The 21299-nt window shown below is 39.5% G+C and overlaps 1 protein-coding gene across 1 annotated transcript in view; it reads right to left on the bottom strand.

Annotated features, from left to right (window-relative positions):
* Positions 1-21299, bottom strand: part of cntn3a.1 (contactin 3a, tandem duplicate 1) — a 112411-nt gene that overhangs the window by 55559 nt on the left and 35553 nt on the right. The window contains exons 5-6 of the mRNA XM_050065888.1: positions 14559-14654; positions 416-619 (exon numbers count right to left, since the gene is read on the bottom strand). Of these exons, the coding sequence (XP_049921845.1) occupies positions 416-619; positions 14559-14654 (300 nt within the window). The remainder of the gene's footprint in view (positions 1-415; positions 620-14558; positions 14655-21299) is intronic.

Below are 21299 nucleotides of genomic sequence, written 5' to 3'. Positions count from 1 at the left end.
TTTGCCCTTTGCTGGTGCTTTGAGAATTACATGGTTTCTTTTGTCTTATTTATTATTTGTGCCAATTTAGCAACCACAAAAGCTGCACAATACTTTTGTGAATTCACCAGACTGAGCAGTGTTTTATTTTGCAAAACAATCTTTGTCTGAGAACAAAAGTTTAGACAACAACCAGACAGTCAGACAACAGCAAAAAGTCTTAGACATAAATGAGCCACAGATGATTTAATTTGCTGGCAACATTTTGGCAACAAGCCAGAAACCAGCAAAATCGATGGTCGCCAGCTGAAACATGCCAGACCTTTGCTGATTTAAGTCAAAATTTCGAAGCTGCGTCGCCTCAAAACAAAACAATTCATCACATTTTCCCCTACTTTGTACTCTCTGTGTATTAAGTAGTGTAAAACTCCCATACCATCAACCCGCAGCACCAGAGGAGTCGGTGGTCCTTGAACACTGCTTTTGGTGACTGTGTTGGTAACGACACAAGTGTAGTTGCCCACATCAGAGGGCTCCACTTTGGCGATGTAGAGGTTGCCTGTCTTCTGGGACACGAATCGCCGCGTGTCCTGGATGACAAATGATGGGTACTCATTGAAGATCCATGTGAAGGTGAGTTCTGTGAACAAAGTCAAGCGTGCGGGGCACAGGTCAAAAACACATACTGTATTTATACATCATCTATACCCATGTAAAGATAAAGTGGGCTTCATCAGCAGTCTCATCACTTCAGAGTGAGTGGATGCCTTCAGGGATAAAGCAATTAGTGGATCGGACTGAGTGCCAGCCGTCCATGATTAAAAACACAATTTATAATTGAAGAGCAATTACTCTTACTCACTGTTGGATAAATGCCCTTAATATGATAAAAGTTTCACAGGTTCACTATATTGGAGTGATGATGCTGAGAGTACAAATGATTGACTCTTCAGAGAGGTAGATATTTATATTAACAGCAGGCAGTTTTTTTTAACACAGTGCTATGGTTGTTCTGGCAGAATTTCCATGTAAATGTGAGGAGAGTTGTATTTGTATTAAGTGAATTTATCCAGTGTAAAAAACGCTTAAAATAACATGTCTTTAAGTGTGTTATCATGGTGTCATTAAATTATGCCTTCTTTTATTTTCATCTACCTTCTTTTTTCATACCTCTTCTTGGGATTTATTACCTAATAAGAATTTATTTAAAAACACAGACACAGTGGTTGTACATAAAAAAAAACAACAACAAGCATCTCCCTTTGTGCTTGTCATGTAGCAGTGGAGGACCTTAAATCAACCCTTAAGCTGCAGATCCTGCATAAGAAACTGTATAATGCCCAATAAAACCAGTGTAGTACAGATCATGTTATTCAGCATGGTAACACCTAGTCTGCTATTCATCATCCATAATAAAAAAACTTCTGGGAAAGACTCCCAGTACTATCAACCAAATGGAGTGCAGTCAGAGAGGCTTTGCACTAACAAGCAGCAGCATTATAAAAAGGAATGATGGTGTTTTGACATATTGACACAAGGATAGATTGCTCTGGACCATATTGCATCCCTGTCCCAAAAGCAATCTTGGCCGTTGGTAAAAACTTGTCTAAGCGATGACTCGGCACTACAGTACAGGGAATAATTGAGACGTGAGTTGGACACTCATCTACTGACTCAGTGTTCTTCACTTCTGCTCTTTAGGGGGCAAGAGGATGTGTGGGCTTTGACATATTACTGCAAACCTTGCAGATCACGATGGGACGTAGAATCTTGAGAACTTGTGAGGCACATGTGAGAAATGCTCCCTTTCAACAAGTACAAGTACAGCGTGGGTGTTTTTACGTGGGTGGGACTGGTAGAGGACAACCTGACCTTATGACCATCCCGAGAACACAACATGAGATTGAAATTTGGACCGCACAGTGTAATCACATCTGTCTGTCTGTTCTGTGCCAATGATGTTTCCTTCTGTCTAATAAGCCACATTTTCAAAGGTATAAATGTTGATTGATTTCACTTAATTGTCAGAGAACATTCTGAAACTTGTCTAGTGTACAAGGACATCGACTCTTTCACATACGACATTTAACCAAACAACAAATCAAAAACTAAATGCTACAAATCACAACAGACATTATGAAGAGTGGATGCAGTGCAACATATTACTCATTGCCTATTACATTCAGTGTTCCACCCAGACTACTTAGAAGCCACACTCTGATTTAATAGGTTGACAGACTGAGGAATAAATGAGTTCCTCAACCTGTTCAATTGAGCCTGCGGGACTCTAAATCTTCTGTGTGATGGCAAAAGCTCATATTCTTCAAATAACTTGTGAGAGGGGTTGGACGTGATATTAACAGCCAGAGACAACATTCCTTTAGTAAACGCAGTTTTGAGACTTAACTCAAGCGCTTGACCCACAATCTTTGAGCAAATATGCAGCAGTCTAGTCAGTCTAGCTTTAAGCTGAACAGACAGACAACTGTACTATGCAATGATTCCATACTGCATAACACACAGTGTATTAGACAGATCAGTCTCCTCAGAGAGATATATATGACTTTACAGTATGTAGTCTAATCCTGCTGTTAGCTTTATACATCTGCTGACAACCTTTTGGCAGATGTGCACTGGCATTAAAGAAATAACTTCACATTTTGGGAAATACACTTATTTATGTTGTTGCTGGAAGTAAGATAAGGAGATCAATACCACTCATTTGTCTGTACAGTAAATATGAAGCTACAGCCAATAGACGGTAAGCTTAGCATTAGTGCTGTCAAACTTGGACAAAAAATGACATTCCATTATTCCCTCTGAAAAAACAACAACAAAAAAACAGGATTGAACCATCTATTTCTCACACAGTGTCCATAAACCAATACAATGAGAGATATAACTACATTTATTTCAACATAAACAACTTTTGAAGGGAAACTGCTGATTTTCAACCACCTCTGAGTCATCACAGTGTGTGCAGATGAGCAGTGCCCAGCTTCCCTGTGTGCCGCCAGTGCACAGTCCTCTATCCATTTGCCAGAAAAAGTCCACTAATAGATGCAAAATATCACCCGGCTGCCCTCTGCCAGCAAATGATACCCACACATTACAATATAAACAAATAAAATAATGTCCTTGACTGTAATACTTCATTCACAGAGCTCAGACCTGTCTCTTTCACCCCGTCTCTCTGCACTGTGGTTGGTGTAAGAACTAAGAAGGTGTTGTGTCTTTGAGCAAGATAACATCCATCCATCCATCCATCCATCCATCCATCCATCCACACCTACAGACAATCACCAATTAACCTATCCCCAACCTGCATGTCTTTGGACTGTGGGAGGAAGCCGGAGCACCGGAGAAAACCCATGCTGACACGGGGGAGAACATGCAAACTCCCCTAAACTCCGACAGGTTATTTGAAATTGATACTGGTTTAAATAGTAATTTACATTCGGTACAGCGACACACGGTTAGCAGTGTTGCCTCACGGCAAGAGGGTTCCTGGTTAGAACCCGGGGTGGGGGGTTTGTGGAGTTTGCATGTTCTCCCTGTGTCAGTGTGGGTTTTCTCTGGCTTCCTCCCACAGTCCAAGGCCAAGCACATTAGGTTAATTGGTGACTCTAAATTGGCTGTTGGTGTGAATGTGAACGTAATCACTCTCAGAGGCATTTCGGCTCAATGCACGAGAAGAGAAATGGATGAACCAATGGATAAGGTCAACAGGGCATGAGATCAAAACAAACTTGTTATATTAGGTGTTACTGTCCACTAGTGCACGGTAAAAATGCTTTGTTCTTTCAATATTGGGTTGTGTTGGTGATGTGCTAACTGGCTAGTTTGCATCTTGAATCCGTCCTGTCGGTCTTTCTGTTTCCCTTTTTGAATGATGGATACAGACTACCACCACCTACTGGTATGGAAAGTTATTTCCTCCCACACAGGCGCAGAACATGGGTGCTAGTTGGCTGCTGGCTGTACTTTTTGCAGCATGATCAAGTGCTACTTTTTGGCTGAGACACAGGCAACATGACGCAACGCAACAGTCGACCTTCATCACCACTAGTTATTTCATGTTGGTTTGGTGTGGTTGGGCATTAACACTCCTCAAGAAGGTGAATGTGTGTATTTCCAAAAAAAGTGGACTTTTCTTTTAATAACTTTGATATACTGTTCAGAGACGCATGGTAAGAGAAGTTACATTTCATTTCCAATGTTTATTGCTCGCTGTTTCTACCGCCATGAACTCCAGCCCAGCCTCTGTCATGTGTATCAACCATAACTTCTTGGCTTGATCCATCCGACCTGCGGAGAGAACAGCTGTATTATCCTCCCTCTCCACTAAATAATATATCCCAGCTCTCATCCTGACAAGGTCATGTATATTTAATGTCTGTTTTTGAAACAATATCTTCCAAACGTGCAGGGCACGACAAACTGGAACAACAGCAAATAAGAGGTTACTAATTGGTTAGTTAAAGATTCATGGTGAGAAACAGGAAGCAGGAAATAGGAAGTGGAAAGTACCAATGGTTGTACTTGAGTATTTGACTTGAGAGCCTCCTGCAGATGGGCGGTAATGGAATAATGCAATCATGACTGACAGTGAGTGGCAGATTTTCATTGTGGTTCCATTTAGTCCTTGTATAATGAACAGGCAGCATCAATTCCCCCTTAATGATCTGAGAGAAGGGATGAGAAATACAACATGACAGGCCAAGGACATACTGAATCCAGAGTGGGTTTTTGCACAAGTGTGTATTGTATCAAAGAAAAGTATATGCACAACTTGTGTCAAAGTTTGTACTCGCGAGTCTGTTCCCTAGACAGTAACAGCCATTAGCCAGGGCTACCTATCTGTATTCATAACACACAACAAGTTCACTCTACGAAATGGCTCAGGTCACGCACATGGGAGAAATCCCTGCGAGCTATGTGTGTTGTTACCGGCCAACGAGCAGCCTCTGTTTTGAGGTATATGCACTGCAAAGAGAGAACAAGTGATTTCAGCCTTGAGTAAATCTAAAAGGCTCGCTTCCATTAGTGAAAGGAGGTCAGATGCATTAGGTGCTGGACTAACCACAGTCATTCAGACCCTCTCAAAGCAGAAGATGACACGGACTGACATCTAATGCAAATACACTACAGAGCGGAGGAATAACACCGCTGCAGCTCGTCTTGGACACTTGACAATATTTTGGTCATTCTTTAAGTGCAACTCCAAACTGTCTCACAGTTTTAGAGCATCCTGGCTGCACCAAACTACTTCCTGCAGCTGTCTTGAGGGTTTTGAGGCATCGTTAAAATGAAATAATGGCCTCCTGAATCATGCATGGGATATTGAAATCCTTTAAAGGGGAGATGAGGCAGATCCTTGTCTAAGGCAGGCTGTATTGCGCTGATCATGAATTATGTCCCGTCACCCTTTATGAGAGCGTGTTTCTCACTTTTCCAACACTGTGAGAGTCTATTCAAATGCCAGCCAAATTTCTGTTTCAGATGTGCAACAATACATTCATAGTGCTGTAAACAGAGTAGAGCATGTATCATGTAATTGTCACACCTGTATGTTGTCTCCATGAATGCATCTCATTTTTGCCTAAATCTTTTCACTCTTTTTTTATTGTTATTTTGCAGCCTTCATAGTCTCTTCGCCCACGTGTGACAGTTTTCAGTAAAAAGTCTCTGCTAAATCATATCCAATTTAAAAATCTAATTTAATTTATGAGAATATAGACACGGACAGATAAGGTTTTCTTCTAAATTAGGACCTAAAAACATCTGGAGATAAAGTCAGCTGCCTATTGATACTTGTATGAAACTGGTTCAGACATTTTTTTCTCCTTTTTAAAAAAGTTTCCTAACATAACTATATGTATGTATACTCTTTTTCAGTTTTCACAGGGCTGCAAATATTAAGATATTTATTTGATTAACTGACCAACACATAAAAAACAAATAAAATTAACAATTTTGATTGATTAAACATTAAACACAGTAAGTACTGTTTTAGTAAAAAAAAAAAAAAAAAGCTAAACTCACTGGTTTCAACTTCTAATATGTGAAAATTGTCTAATTTCCTCGCACTTCTCTGATAATTAACTGAATATTTGGGGGTTTTGGACATTTGTGCGGAAAAAAACAAGATATGTGAAATGACATAATTCGGTCAGGGAACTTGTGAAGGGTATTTTTCATAATTTTACAGCCCAAATGACTAAGCAGTTAAAGGTTTAGTGTGCAGGATTTAGTGGCATCTAGCGCTGAGGTTGCAGGACTAAAATACCCTCCGTGCGCCTGTGAGAATTCCCAAAAATCCGTAAACAAAGAAGCAAAGGGCCCTATCTAGAGCAAGTGTTTGATTTGTCTGTTCTGGGCTACTGTAGAACAACATGGAGGACTCTGTGAAAGAGGACCTGCTCCGTATGCAGATATAAACGGCTCATTCTAAGGTAACAAAAACACAACAGTTATTATATTCAGGTGATTATAAACTAATGAAAACATTTAAACGTGTAAATAGAAATGAACATTATAAACTATTTCTGCCAGTAGATGCCTCTAAATTTTACACTCTGCACCTTAATAATGACAAATAATCTGTAGATGAATAAATAAAAGAATGATCATTAGCTGCAGCCCTATTTCTCTTTTAAAGAATTCAGTGGATCAGAGTGACCAGGGTCAGAACAGCCATTCATATCTGTAGTTTAAGAAAGGGGCTGAATGTGGACAAGAGACTGTGACTGTAAATTGTGTGGGTGTACAGTATGCGTATGCATGAATGTGTGAGCATGTACCTAAAATGGGGTACATCATTACCATAGCAGATACGGTCGGGCTAGCCTTTCAGCAAAGATGTTAGAAAATTGGAGATGATTCATCCTAAAGCACATCTCAGCATCCTCAACATCTCCATCAATAGGCATAATGTACGATGACAGCTGCCGAAAATATTGTCAGAAAATGGATCATTCTGAGCACTGTGCAAGGTCTCCAGAGAGCAGCTATGATCTATCGCAACAAGAAGGAATGAAGGGGCTCTCGGTATAAACAAAAGCAGGCTGCACGTTAGTGGTCGGTCAGACAAAAGCGCGCTCTGGCTGTGTGTATTTGGTATGAGGAAAAACAGCAGGGGAGCAGGCTGACCCGGTTTGAATGAATTTGACCGAGAGTAGCAATTAATCACCATTCACCCGAATAACTTTATTGTGGACAGTGTGAGTGCAGATAATGCTTATTGGATTTGGAGCAACTTTGTGTTTCACGTTTTTGTATCAAGTGTCATATATGCATGTGTAATTCTTGGTCAGTTCTGAATATGTATTTGAACAAAATCTCTCTTCTGTGAAAAAAAACCCCTCTAAGTCTTTGGCATCCATTTTTTAAAATTAATTTAACAATATGTTGAACAGTATGTTAAAAAACTGACCTGACATCACTTCACTAATTAGCTTGACTTTTTCTCAAACACAGTTTCTGTAAAAAATAGATTCACTGTATTTTCTAAAAAAAGAAAATCCTCAAAGAAAATTTAGGGGAGAAAAAAAACACAACTTAACTTTTTTTTCCAAACAGCTTGCACTCACAACTTTTAGTTTATTACAATACAGTAACATAAAAGTTTTGTGTACACTAGAAAAAAATAAATGTATCACATGACCTTAATCTGACAGGAATTTCATGTCAGTTTAAAATAATTTTTGTAGCTGTTGTTTGAGCATTTAATTCAATGTCATACGAACATAAAAACATTAAGTACACATTTTACAACTTATTTTTAAAACTTCATTGATCTATTAAGATATACTGTGGGGAGCTTTAGTTTCTCTATTAGGCAAAGACATGAATTCTTTCACCTCAGCACAACTCTGTGTCAGACACTCTAATATCCTCACAGGCGGAAGGTCACTAACTGTGTGTACTGTACCACTTCACTCAAAATGCAAAATGTCTTTTACCACAACATTAACTGTAACCCATTAGAACCATTGTCAAATACATGAACATTAATCACTGCATAATGGGTAATTTAAGTGATATAGAACACATTCAAACACAGTTTTCCTCGGCTTAAGGCCTTAAACACATTGTCTCAAGGCATGCTGGGAAACTCCACCCATTTAGCCCCAACATGGCACAATATCTTCAGTGCACAATGATAGTGTTGTTTATTGGCCTTAAACTAATTAGGTGAAATCGGTTTTATACATTTTAGTCAGATTAACTCAAAACTCAAAAATTGTTGAATTAATATTAAAAAATAAACAAATCGAACAAATCCCAGATAAGGGCTCATTTACGCTCAGTGCTAGATATAGAGATGGAGACATACTGAGCCTGCTGTCTCTACTTTGCATTCATTGCAACCATATTTGTGCACGTTTTCTGAAAGCTGACAGATATGAATGAAACAGAGCAGCACCATCAAAGATCGTGGAGTCAGTGTAGCATATTTCAAGCAAGCTAGGACCGTACGAAATGACGAAGAAATTCAAACAATGGAGGAACGGAACAAATCTTTAATATAGTGGAAAGAATTCTCTGCCCACATGCCAGGATCATAACATTTATGGCCGCAGACATCAGCGCCGTCTACAACGCTGCCACCATTTAAGGGCGCAATAATCGACCTCCTCCCTCGTCACCTTGTTTCTTGTTGTGTGAAGTTTTTGACTCCATCTATTTGCTGTATCTATGCAATCATAAAGGACGCATGGAAGTATGAAGGCAGTGACGTTTACAATATTTGAAATGGATGCATCTCTTTTCATATGTAAGGGTCGGTTTTAATAAGATGTACTTTATCAACACTGATAAGTCAGAGGGGCACTATTGAGTCATGGAACAAGCAGCAAAAGAGACTGCTACACAGCATGTATAAACATAAATCTGAAGTCATAGGATTATATTTTCATGTAATGAGAGGAAGCATTTACTCCAAATATAATGTGAGTTTATGCAGCTCAGTGACATCAGAAGTGCTACCTTTGTGTTTCCCCTAGATAATAAAATGATGATGGCAAACATTTAACAGGCCTACACATTTTATATTAGCATGCATGCAGTTATCGTTCCTTTTTTCTAGAGCAGGTAAAGGCTTCATATGAGACTGGATGTGACAGATATGGGCCAGGTGCAATGTAACAGTGTTGGTTACTGACAACAATCCCTCCAGGACTCTAGTCCCAAATGATCAGTGTCATGTTGGCGGAAGGTCCGGAGGGAGTTTGGGGTCTAAAATAAAAAGGAGCAAGTTCTGGTAACAAATGACAGACAAGATGAGCATGAATTATTGAAGAGAATTACTGAATAAGTCTATTAACATTTCCCTGAAGACAAAAACATCAAGACCCAGATATAGCAACTGCGATGATTTAGTCACACTTTTATCCCAAACACACTGTGGCATACATCTTGGTAAACATCTGTGAAATGTGATGTTGTCAATATGCAAGATCACAGCCACAACAAAGCAGCTGGAGTTCTTGAGCAAAGTGCAGCATCAGAAGCCGAGGGAGTTCCCCTAAATGTTATAAAAATGAGTTTATAAAGAGAGATGTTACATTTTTAATGCTGATTTAAATAAAATTGTGTCCTGAAATCCCCTCATTGCACAAGAGTGTAACAACGAGAGATGACAATGAATATAGAAGCCCCTGCTGGTTTAACCATCTGTTACTTAAAAGGTCAAACAAAACATTTCATCATCCATAGCAGGAAAAAAAAAGGAAGCTGCACCGCTGACAGCAACACACTTAATGTGTGTGAAAAAAATAACATGGAGATAATGCACATGATTAGAGGAGGTGAGTTTGGAAGGTTTTTTTTAAATGACACGCGTGATGTTTCTCACAGGGGTGAAGCTCCCACCTGCTGTTAACATGAATAAAATTAGATCCTTCATTAGATGTGTTTCTATGATTTAAAATGCAGGTGTGATTTTTACACAATGAGCCTTATAACCTCTGGTCAAGGTCTTCCAACACCTCTAGTCCCTACCAGAGCGGAGCAGCAGCACTGAATAATTCCTAAGATTTAACATTAATAACCTCCCTTGGTTTTCTTCTTCTATCTTACATGAAATCTTTCAAATACTTTCCTTCGTACTCTCTATTTTTAATGTTGTATTATTGGTATTTTTGTATGTTTTTATTGTAAGGTGTCCTTGGGTGCTCAGAAAGGCGCCAACAAATAAAATTTATTATTATTATTATTATTATTATTATTACTCATCATTTAACAACTTGTTCCTGTGCCACCCTTATGCTACACATGTAGTAGTCTCTGTGTCCTCGCACGACTGCCATCAGGAAAAATCCGGGTTTGACAAACTTTAAATTACAATTACTGCACATCATCACATTTTGATTTTTATTTTCTGGCCTCAGTTTGCCAAAAATATGAGGACTGTTCTCACACAATAGGGATATGAGATCAAGCAATGAATCACTTGCTCTGAATAGAAACAATTACCTGCAGTGGATATTGAACACCTGTAGCTCCACTTAGCCTGATTTAACCCACTAGAACAAATCATGCAACGCTGCAACAACTATATACAGCATTTAAAATGCTTTACAATGTACAGTATGTAGCCAGGAATAAAGCAGTGTAACCTACACTGACTTCAGCATTCATTAACCACACAAACAGTCAAAATTATTCTCTCAACTCAAAGGTGACTTAAAGGTGACTCATTAAACTTCATCGATACATTTCCAAGCGCATAAATTAACGCTTGGTTACTGAGCATCTCCTCCATTTTCTGACTGGCTTGCAAACAGTACTTGCAGCCTGTTTGCAAATTACCCAGGAGGATTTGGCACATGCGATGTTTCCAAGGAGAAGTCAGTCAATGTCGACTCATTTCTGCACTCATCGCTAAAACCCGAAAGGTTGTCCAGGGAGCGCCACACTCCCTGTCAATGCACTCACAAAAAGGAAGCAATCTCCCTCTTCCAAATTGTAAACATTAGCCTGGTGCCTGCACGATTGCCTTCACACCAGACAGTGCATCAAGCCTGTAGAAGGAAACCAGACAGAATTTTTGCATATGGGACACTGCTCTGACTAAGTCAGTGCTGTTTCCCTACGAATAATGAATAAACTGTTGAATTTAAATTGTTGTTGCCAAATCTTTCAAAATATTTTTGGACACTGTCATGACACTGCAACTACAGCCCAACACTCCTGACAATGCCGCTGTTTTGTTTTTAGCTGGCTGGAGTGTGTGTTGGCATTTGGACACCTTCCACCAGGGGATGTGTCTAACAAAAAAAAAAAAAAAAAGAAAGAAAAAAAAAAGGCCATTACACTACGAGGCTGCCAAATGTAAGCATATGGCTCATTGTCCCAGCTTTTCTTGTCAACACAAGGTGAGATGTCTCATTATAACATTTACACAACAAAGCACTACAAATGTAAGCTTACTCTTAGGTTTGCAAGTGACTGTGTGATAAAAACAAAAACACATCATCCTCTTCTCATTTCAGCAGCTGAACAGCATGGTCTCCAACAGCAGTGTGAATAAGTGGACTAAATTTTACCTAAATGACACCAGCAATAATTTGTGTTTATGTTACATATAGCACCCAGCAGCCGAAGCTTTAGTAAAGGTTTTTCAGTTTTTTAGCTGCTCTTCAATGCCACACTGTATATTTAAGGCAGGCTGTTCTTATTCACTATGAAATGTAATGCATTATATTCTCTTTATAACCCACGTAATCGCGAGGCAGCAGGCTGTGATCATGTCACCTTTGCACTGCAGGTTATCCGCTGTGATATGACTGGAGCGAAAGAGGAAGTCACATAGTATAAAGAGTGAAAAAAGTCTGCACAGGGAGGAAGGTCGGGGTGGTTGATGGGTCAAACTAAGACAGGACTTTGACCAAGGAGACTGGGGTTTGTGTCCTGTGTGAAACCAAAAGTCAATATTATGTTACGAAATGCTACATCTGTATATAACGTCACCTCTAGGGCTGCCCTGACTAAGAATTTTCTTAGTCAACCTTAGTCATTTAGGATCATTAGTTGACTAGTTATTAAATAACATATTTTGGGGTGGGGCAACACAATGGTTTGAGTTGAAGGTGTGAGAAAGAATAGTACCAGTAACATTGTTAACACTGTGCTACACTACAGAGAAATACAAAACCGTAATAATGACCCTTCATTAATATAGGCCTATATTTTATCTACACATGCACGTCACACACTGAGCGAGCTGCCTGTTAAAGATGCTGCCGGCAAAGCAGTAATGATTGTGCTATGTGGCTAATGGGCATGTAGCTACTTCCATGTTTCAGAGGATACGTCATGTTTGTAGTCGACCAGTGAAGAGTTTACATATCACCTTGGGTTCGTCCTTCACCTTCTCAAAATGATCCCACACTTTGGATTTCCTGCCCAACGTGTTATTAACTAGCCTGTGGAATAACCGCAGGTACCAGCCCTGGAAATTAGGGGCCGTGCACATACTGCATCTTTAACTGCCTGGAAATGGGAGGTCGGGCTCTGGGCGCTATTCTTGTGACTTTTCTGTGCCAGTCTTTAAGAGCGCAGCAGCAGGTTGCATCTGAGGTTGCTAAGCAACCTTAACAAGCATCATAGAGCCTATTTTGCTGAAATCCTGAGTGCAGAGCTGATCTTCATTCGGTTGCTGTTTATAAGAGTGTAGGCCTATCGACATAGGAGATGTACTGTAGAAATAGAGAGATGTAAAGCTCTGGGTAACACTGCACTAAAATGATCAACATTTCTGTATTTATGGGGCGTCGGTAGCGTAGTGGATAGTGCCAGTGCCCCATGTATAGAGGCGATGGCTCGCTGCAGTGGTCGCAGGTTCGACTCCGGCTTGCAACCATTTGCTGCACGTCACCCCCCCCCCCGCTATCTCTCTCACCCCATTTCACTCTGTCCTGTTCATTAAAGGCAAAAGCCCGAAAAAATAATAAAAATATAAAAAACAAAAAACTTTTCAGTATTTATCTGCATATTTACAGAAAACTGCAGTTACTCAAATGGCCACTTGAGGCTGGCAAAATAAACATGTTTACAGCCTGGTGCAGAGAACAGTTTTGGTCTCTTTAGCTAATTTCATGACAACTGCATGGGGGTGAATTTTTATATAATTCACCCTATTAAATATTACTAAGGCTTTTATAATTAAGGGCGTGGCTGCTTTGGGTGAAAGTTTGGTGTCGTCCACTGACAAGTCGCTATCAAAGTGACAACGTTGGTTAATTGGCATAACCATGCCGTAACTCCAGACAGGAGTCAGGTGTAGTTATTGCTGTTTTAGTGTATTCCCAGTGCATGAAAGTTAATTGTTACGTTTTGCTTGCCTAAAAAAGTCTGCTCAGTGTTTGGGTGTATTAAAAGACCCTCTAAGGAGTCAGATGTGTGTTTTTCCAGTGCAAAAATCAGCATTAGCATTGATATTATCAAAGTTAACATAACTGTAAGTTAAGCTGTAAGTCTAACCTAGCCAGCAGCTAGAGTGAGGGTTAGCTCCACCATTTCATCCAAATATGGTCACTTCTGGCTCCAAACATCCAAGATGGCAACGGACAAAATGCCATAGTCAGAGTCCACAAACCAATGGGTGATGTCACGTCGGCTACCGTCATTATTTTATACAGTCTGTGATCATGATGTGTGTAATGTATGCAAAATGACTTAAACAATGAAAAAAAGAGAGATAAAATTAACCATGTTCAACTCTTTGGCATTAAATGAGATATTTAAATTGTCATGTTACCATACAACCAGATGATACACAATAACATTAAATCATGGTGGTAGAATAATATTACAAGATAAAAATAATACTAAAAGTAACCACAGCTTTTTGACACAAAACATTTTAAGCTCCGGCTCAACTGGAAATACCAGTATATCCTTATAACATACCTTAAGAGATCGCCACAAAATGGATGAGTCAATGCTTTTTCAAAGAAAACTGTCTGTGAGAAAAACACCTACAGTAAAAACCCTATCAGTAAAACTTATCTTCAGCAATAATGTCTGAAAGCTCCTCTCCACTCCTGCTGTGTGCACTGTGTTACAGTACATCCAGATTCTCCAGTGGAGAATTAGGTTCAGCCTTGCTCGCTGGAGAAACTAAAATCCAATCTCCAGACCCCTGTGTAGGAGTTAATAGCACGGGATGCTAACTCCCAATGATAATGTCATGGATGCAAAGGGCTGATGTGAAGCAAACAAAGCACCTTCAGAGAGAGGCTCTATTACTCAGCTTGGCAGGGCCCCAGCTACAGACAACCTCTCCAGTCTGCATGCCAAAGTTTTTCCTCGCCCCCATTGAAAATCAGGCTGACAGGCCCGAGTGTCCCAAAGTAAAAATGACTCACTCCACTGACCTCAACAACACAAACAAACAGCCAAGAGATCTGACGGGGAGAGCACAAACGTGACTTCCTCTTTGCCCAGATAAACACGAGATGAGTCTTTACTGATACTGATAGTTTTAGTGGAAGAGCAGCGCATATGACTAATTGCGTAAGATAGTGATTAAAATAAAAATCACATGATAGAGAACATCAGAATAGTCTTACCTCCAGAGTGGGGTGGTGGGCCACACAGTAGGACCACTCCTTGACCTTCACGAACCCTCACTGGACTTCTTCTCTGGGTCTTGAAGTTCTCCAAGTCTGTTAAGCACAGTACAAAAGCAATAAAGCAAAAATCATAAATTAATTCCTCGCAAAAGCCATACGCAAACAGGGCATGTCCAGTTGTTTACAGAGATAAAAATGTACTCCAAGTCATATCTGTGGCTGCTCAGTAATTTCCTATCTGGTTAGAACACAGCTGCAGACCAGAGTTCAACAGTGCCATATGATGCAGAACTTTTGCATATAGTCATGAAACATGCTATGTTTGCATAAATGCAGACAAAGGGCTGTAAAGACCTAAACACTTCTGACTGGAGCAGAAAGCAATTCCTCAAGTATAAGTCACACATGAGTGAATTTAATTGGAACTGCGCATTGTTATCACTTTCTGTGTTTCATCCACTGCACACAGACCAGTAACAATTAAATGACTAAGACTGAAACATCATTTGTATGGAGACCGATTACTTGTTGACAACCTGCTGAGAGAAAGCAAATAGAGACAGCAATCCTTGAACACTTTGCCTTTTCTTGCCTGCTGTGGCTCTTGGAGATATCGCAGGCAGTGCAGCCATATGCGGCTGCCATATAATGACATAATCAAGACTGAATTCAAAACCAGGGAGAGAGAATGCAAAACTGACACCTCCTGTGTACAAGCACAGCAGGATGAGCCGCTGCATAATAAATACAGTACGTGATCTTTGCAGACCTCGCGAGTAATGGAAAATTGCATCCAGCGGAACGGTACTGCATTATCACAATTGAAAGCAGCTTTCTTTTGGTTCACAACTGATTTAGCGGAAAGCTTCTGTATGACTTCACAAATTAATGAGGAGATCATTAAGTTATTTTCATATTTGATGCGGACAGATTGTGTGAATGCTTCAGTGGCCAATTCTACATCTATGGCTGATCCGTGGGTAACAATTGCACGAAGCCTCTTTGTGCATGAACAGATTGGGCACCATTAGGGTCCCTCTGGACCAGCAAGCCGTCTACACTGTAGATCCCTCTAGATGTGATAAAGCTCCTTAGTGAATGTGAGAAATGTATTAATTTATCCTTTTTGTGCCGCTTATACCAGAAATGTTAATAAAAGCAATCATTTTCAGACCTCTGATGATGTTCATGTAATGTCATGCTTTACTTCACTTCTTAAAGTGGAAATAGATACATTTTTTTACTTTAACTTATCATTATGAAGTAAATGCTGATTGCACAGTGTAATGGAGATAGAATAATGAAACTATCAGCTTTTAGATTGGGTCCCTAGAAGCCACTATGCAATTCTGTCTGCTACAGGGTACAATCTCCTGTGAAAATGAAGGCTTGATTTACAGCACAAAGAGAGTCCATCAACCATTGTGCAACCAAAACAGACAGAGAATAGCACTTTTGTTTTTTTTCAGTAGGTATCGCTAGCTATCCCAAGTTATCAAAGAGTATCAGCACTGTGCAGTTAATATCCCCAGTGGCGTATATGGCAACGGTGGAACAACCAAAGTAAGTGTGGAAACTGTGGTAGTAGCTAGGTTCTGAAAATGAGAAATGATCCAGTTGTCTTTGCAACAGCAGCACCAATTATAATATCAATTGTAAATGCTTATAAGGGAAAAGTTAAATAGCTGCCTGTTTCCACTGTAATTTAACATCAGTGGGGTAACCACTGTGAAAAATAGAAACCACAGTAAGTCTTCAAACTGAATTAAACCTAAAGCTTTGAGACTGCCACGACATCCAGTAGTTGGCAAAAGCCATTGCTTGCAATTGGCATTGGAAACTCAGAGCAACAGAGATAAAAATCATCTTTCAGCTGGCTAATCAAAACATATAATTCTGATCTTGTTTCATCTGCTTTGTTGAAATAGATAGAAACAAACATTTAAAACAAGACAGAGGTCTACAGCCACACGAGCAACTCTGTGAGGCTGCACTCAAAGTGCTTTGTGATCAATGCTAACATCAGCATGTTAACATGCTCACAATGGCAATGTGAAAATGCTAATGTTTAGTAGGAATAATGTTTACCATGGTCATTGTCATGGTGCTAACTGGTTGCACACTGGCTGGATACATTCCAGTTTTGGCAACTCTATTATTTTTTCCATCTTGCCAACACAATACATCTGTAGTCCTATGTGTTACTAAGTTGTGAAGCCCTGACCCTGTGGCTAAATCATGTTGGAATAAGAAACAAATGTGGGTATAGCATGCTAACCTACAAACACAAGTCTTTTCTGGTCATTTCAGTATGCATACAGTCATCAATTATACTGTCAATTTAATATGACTAAATTCATACATTAATACATGCCATCCAAATTCAGTTTTTGGTTAGTGGCACCTACAATTTTATCGCATGAGCTCAAGTTAGCGGTGGAGCAGCTAAATGGAAATCGGCCATCATTAATTTTATAATTTAAATCAGTGTTTTCCTACTATGGCATGTCAAAATGTCCACTGTGAAAAAGGCCTATACTGTAGTTGTTGAGACATTTCACTCAGTACCTAAAATGCCACCAATGTGCCACTGGTGCTGGAGAAAAAGACATGGGATCACCACTCAGAGGGTTTCATCCTCTGGGGACTATGACTGTCTGTGCAAAATTTCAGAACAATCCACTCAGTGGTGGAACAACCAGCTGACAGAGCCATCCCTAAAGCCATGCCGCCAGTGTGTCTAAAAATGAGGGAGTCTTTTTTATGAGTTGCTCGCTTTTTTTCTCGACTGTCTCCACATACTCTTCTGGCTTAGCGAGCAGGCAAACAAGCTACCTGGTAACATATTAAACTATAGCTGCTGTGGCAGGGCCACCGGCTGCTGAGTCAGACAGTCGCAGCACCAGCAGCTGAATCCTTTGGTTTGAGTTAATATTCTGCACAGTGGTGTCATCTGAATGCTGATAAGCAATAATTCACTATCTACAGTGTGTCATCTGTCGTTTCACAGTTGCTGCAGAAAAATGTTTGGTCCACTGTCACAAGGATTTTGTGTGTATAAAATATGTTGATGGTTCCTGAGAAAATGTCTACTGGCCTCAGGAGTCTGCTCCCTGATTTAAGGATTTCCAACAATGTAACTCTGCTTATGATTATTATTATTATTACTATTAATAGGGATAAGGCAATGAAATAATTAAAGTGAAACAATGACATTTTTAAATCAAATATTAAGAGCATATATAACATATAGTACATACATACATACATTTTTTTGTCTGTAAGTTTGCTTGGATGACATATGTTTTGAATTGGAACAACTTCTTCTTACACATGCATTAGTGTACTATATTTGTTTGAGAATCTTGAATATAACAGACTTTTAATTTATTGTCAGTCGACCAGCTGCACGGGTGACGAAGGTTCTCAGCTTTGTAAAAAGAACAGACTTCATTCACTGATGTAACTGTCGTCTCTGATTAAACTGCAGAATTACTATGCAACAACTCCTCTTATCCGCTCTTTACCACTATTTGAAACAGCTCACGTAAGACATCTGCTCCAAACAACCGTCTGTGTGTGTCTGTGTGTGCTCTGTGTGTGTGGTTGCTGTAGGGAGCACAAAGTTGGGGTCGACAAACAGTGCATCAAATGAAATATTTTACCATAATTACAAAGAAATACAGAGCCAGATATTGGATGTCTTTTGCCCGCCATGCCCTTTCCGTCAGCAGGTACTGCGAACGACATACAGGAACAGATTTAACTCTTTTCTAAAAATCAGGCACACACATTAGAAAATTTCAGAGTTGCTCAACTCATACTGAGAGTGAAGCTCTCCTGATCAATATTCCTTTGGAGTATGGTGGGGCGTAAATGAGCTAGACACACTAAAAGCCAACAATGCCTGACAACCCAAGCTGTTCTGCACCCCGTGGATCATCTTATCAAGCCTATCACGGCTCTGCACCTCCATGTGCTTCTCCATGGCAGGGTTCAGGCTATTTTGAGTGCTTTCAGATCCATGAAATTGGATGTGAATTTGCATTTTTTGTGCTAGCTACATCAATGTGACCCATTGTAATGAATGAGAGGCGATTGTAGAGAAGAAAAATTGAAGCCATTCTGTTGGAGTGTGAGCTCGAGGGCAATTTGTGATGTGGTTACATTTGTCACCTAACCATTGGACAAAAGGCATAAAGAGTTTTTAAAACTTTCCAAAAGGGGCTTTATTTTAAGTTATCTAGCAATGGTATAATTTACCTCCATTAAGAGGTTATTCTGTGTTTCTCATGTATGCTGACCAGTCACAGCAGGTTTGGATAGAATATACTATTAAAAAACTGTAGAACCCTCTGGCGTTTATCCTACTAATCAAACAGCACTGTTCACAAAGACGTTTCATTTTACATTTGAAATAGAATATTAGTATGAACGGTAATTATCATCTGGTAAATGTAAAAAGGTTTCTCTATCACTACTTTCCAATTTCCTTCCCACGAGATGTGAACTTGGCATAAACTTGTGGAATTACAGCCAAAGCTGACGGGATTTTGGTCATTGGTTTTTAATGCATTTTGTGATTAAGTTGAAATTTGAACCAGCTGCTGGCTCAAGATGAAATACCAGGGTATTATCAAAGTCCATCAATCCAGTGACCAAGGTTGTACAGCACTGGACCAAAGTGCTAGATTGCTAGAATTCCTACTGTCATGAATAAAAAAGAAAACTATGTAAAAATAGACAAAAATGCCCTAAATATGTTTTCACAAGAGCCACCTCCTTTTTCTAACCAAGCCAAATCAGTTTTGGAGCTGCAAAATTGAAACAGCCAAGGCTGTGTGTGAGTTGCCAGTGAGTTCGTCACCTCCCACCCAGCTGTAGTCAAACGGCAATTGGAAAGAGCCTTGGAACCAATTTTAATGTGATGACATTCACTGGTTTTTCATCTTCACTGACTAATGCCATCATTCTATAAAGCCTTTTTACCTAATGACTCACTTTTCCTGAATTACTTAAAAAGGCATGGAAGTGTGTTTTAATGCATCTAAAATTCAGGGCTTTAAATGAAGAAATGATGAAGCTGTTAGTGCAAAGACATGAGGGGGTTTTTTGCCAAGGACATTTTGGATCCCTTGTCCCGCTGCTGTGTTATCTACACACTACCAATCAAATTATACTTGCACTTAAGACCAACTCCAGCTCTTAGACCTTACCTTGCCAGCTTGTGTGACCACTAGACTCTTTATTTGTTTGTTTTTACTCTTGTTGAAAGTGTTTTATTGTTTTTCCACCAATGGATGGTGACTTCTTTTTGCAGCTGTTTTTATATGTGTGATTGTCTTTTTATGTCATCTACCTTCACTGGAAAGCTCTATGTGCACCTTGCTTTTAGAGTGCCATACAAATAACATTATCATTACTATTATAATCATGTCTTGCCTTGGTCAAGGGCAATGGCAGGGGAACGTGTAATGTAACATGCATGTGTTTAGCGTGGGAGGAAAATGGAGTGCCTGGAGGAAACTGACACATGATGAACATGTTAACGGTACAAAAGGACAAAGGTCAAGTCAAACCCAGAACTTTTCTGTGAGGCTAACCACTCAGCCACGGACACATTAAGATTATTATTATACAAATACATCAATATTGGAATCTTTCTAACCCTAATTCTAAAGCTCCCATACAGCATTTTAACATCAACTATTTACTGTGAAATTATGGTTAACATGACCACCTCTGAAAAAACTAGCTATTAACCAGCTGCTGCACTGCATCAAATGTCACTGCAAAAAACTAAGAATTTTATGGAAATTCATCTGCTCTTTTTCTTAAGAAGTAACAACTTCATTCAGCTCTGAAATGTCTACTTTCTCACATAAACAAACACACAATGAATTTGTCATTAGACATCTAACATCAAAGACGGAATGTGGTTTTGGGGGGAAAACAATGAAACCGTTTTCAAGCAGCCCTAATAGAAAACTCTGACATGCAGCCAAGTACAATAGCTGAGTCAAAGCCTTTTGTAATTACTCAAGAAGGGAAAAAAACCACTTGTTCGGTGCAGCAAGGTCTTATAAAACCTTTTTAAATGGGTAAACCCTCAAAAATGTGACTGTGAGAAAAACTAATCTATTGAGAATGATTGTCCTAATTCCTACGTCCACAATATATGTGGGATGTTGCATTGAAACCTCAGAATCTAACGGTCGCTTAAGTGTGGCACATGAGTTATGCTGTTATCATAATGTCTGGCTATTTTTGAAAGCATTTATCTTCTTTTCACAGGTGTAATTTTCAGCCATTTTCATGCAATACTTACGGCACAGTGATAGAGTTTAATTCAATATTCTCACCATGTAGTATCCGGTCTTTTCTTCTTGGATACTGGAAAAACTGGCTGTGGCTGTAGAGGGAAGGGTTACTAATCACGAAGTAAATATGTGCTGCAATCAACATGTTGTCATATGTTGTTTTTTGCTCAATAGCCACTAGGGATGCACCGAATATTTGGTAACTGAATATATTCGGCCGAATATTACAAAAAAACACACATTCTGTATTCGGTGGAATAAGTTAAAAGCAAGGCCGAATAATAGCGGCGTTTTGATAACGCAATCAAACAGCGTGCCGTGACGGGCGGAATAAAATGTCGGTAGTGTGGCGATCCGTCCGTCACTCGCATTTGCGACTAAAAATAGTTTTGAGCGAGCAAAATAGGCTTAAATCATT

This window comes from Epinephelus moara, chromosome 16 (genome assembly GCF_006386435.1).
Source record: "Epinephelus moara isolate mb chromosome 16, YSFRI_EMoa_1.0, whole genome shotgun sequence".
NCBI classification, from domain to species: domain Eukaryota; kingdom Metazoa; phylum Chordata; class Actinopteri; order Perciformes; family Serranidae; genus Epinephelus; species Epinephelus moara.
The sequence above is the reverse complement of the archived record's forward strand: the minus strand, read 5'-3'. Positions and strand labels throughout refer to the sequence as shown.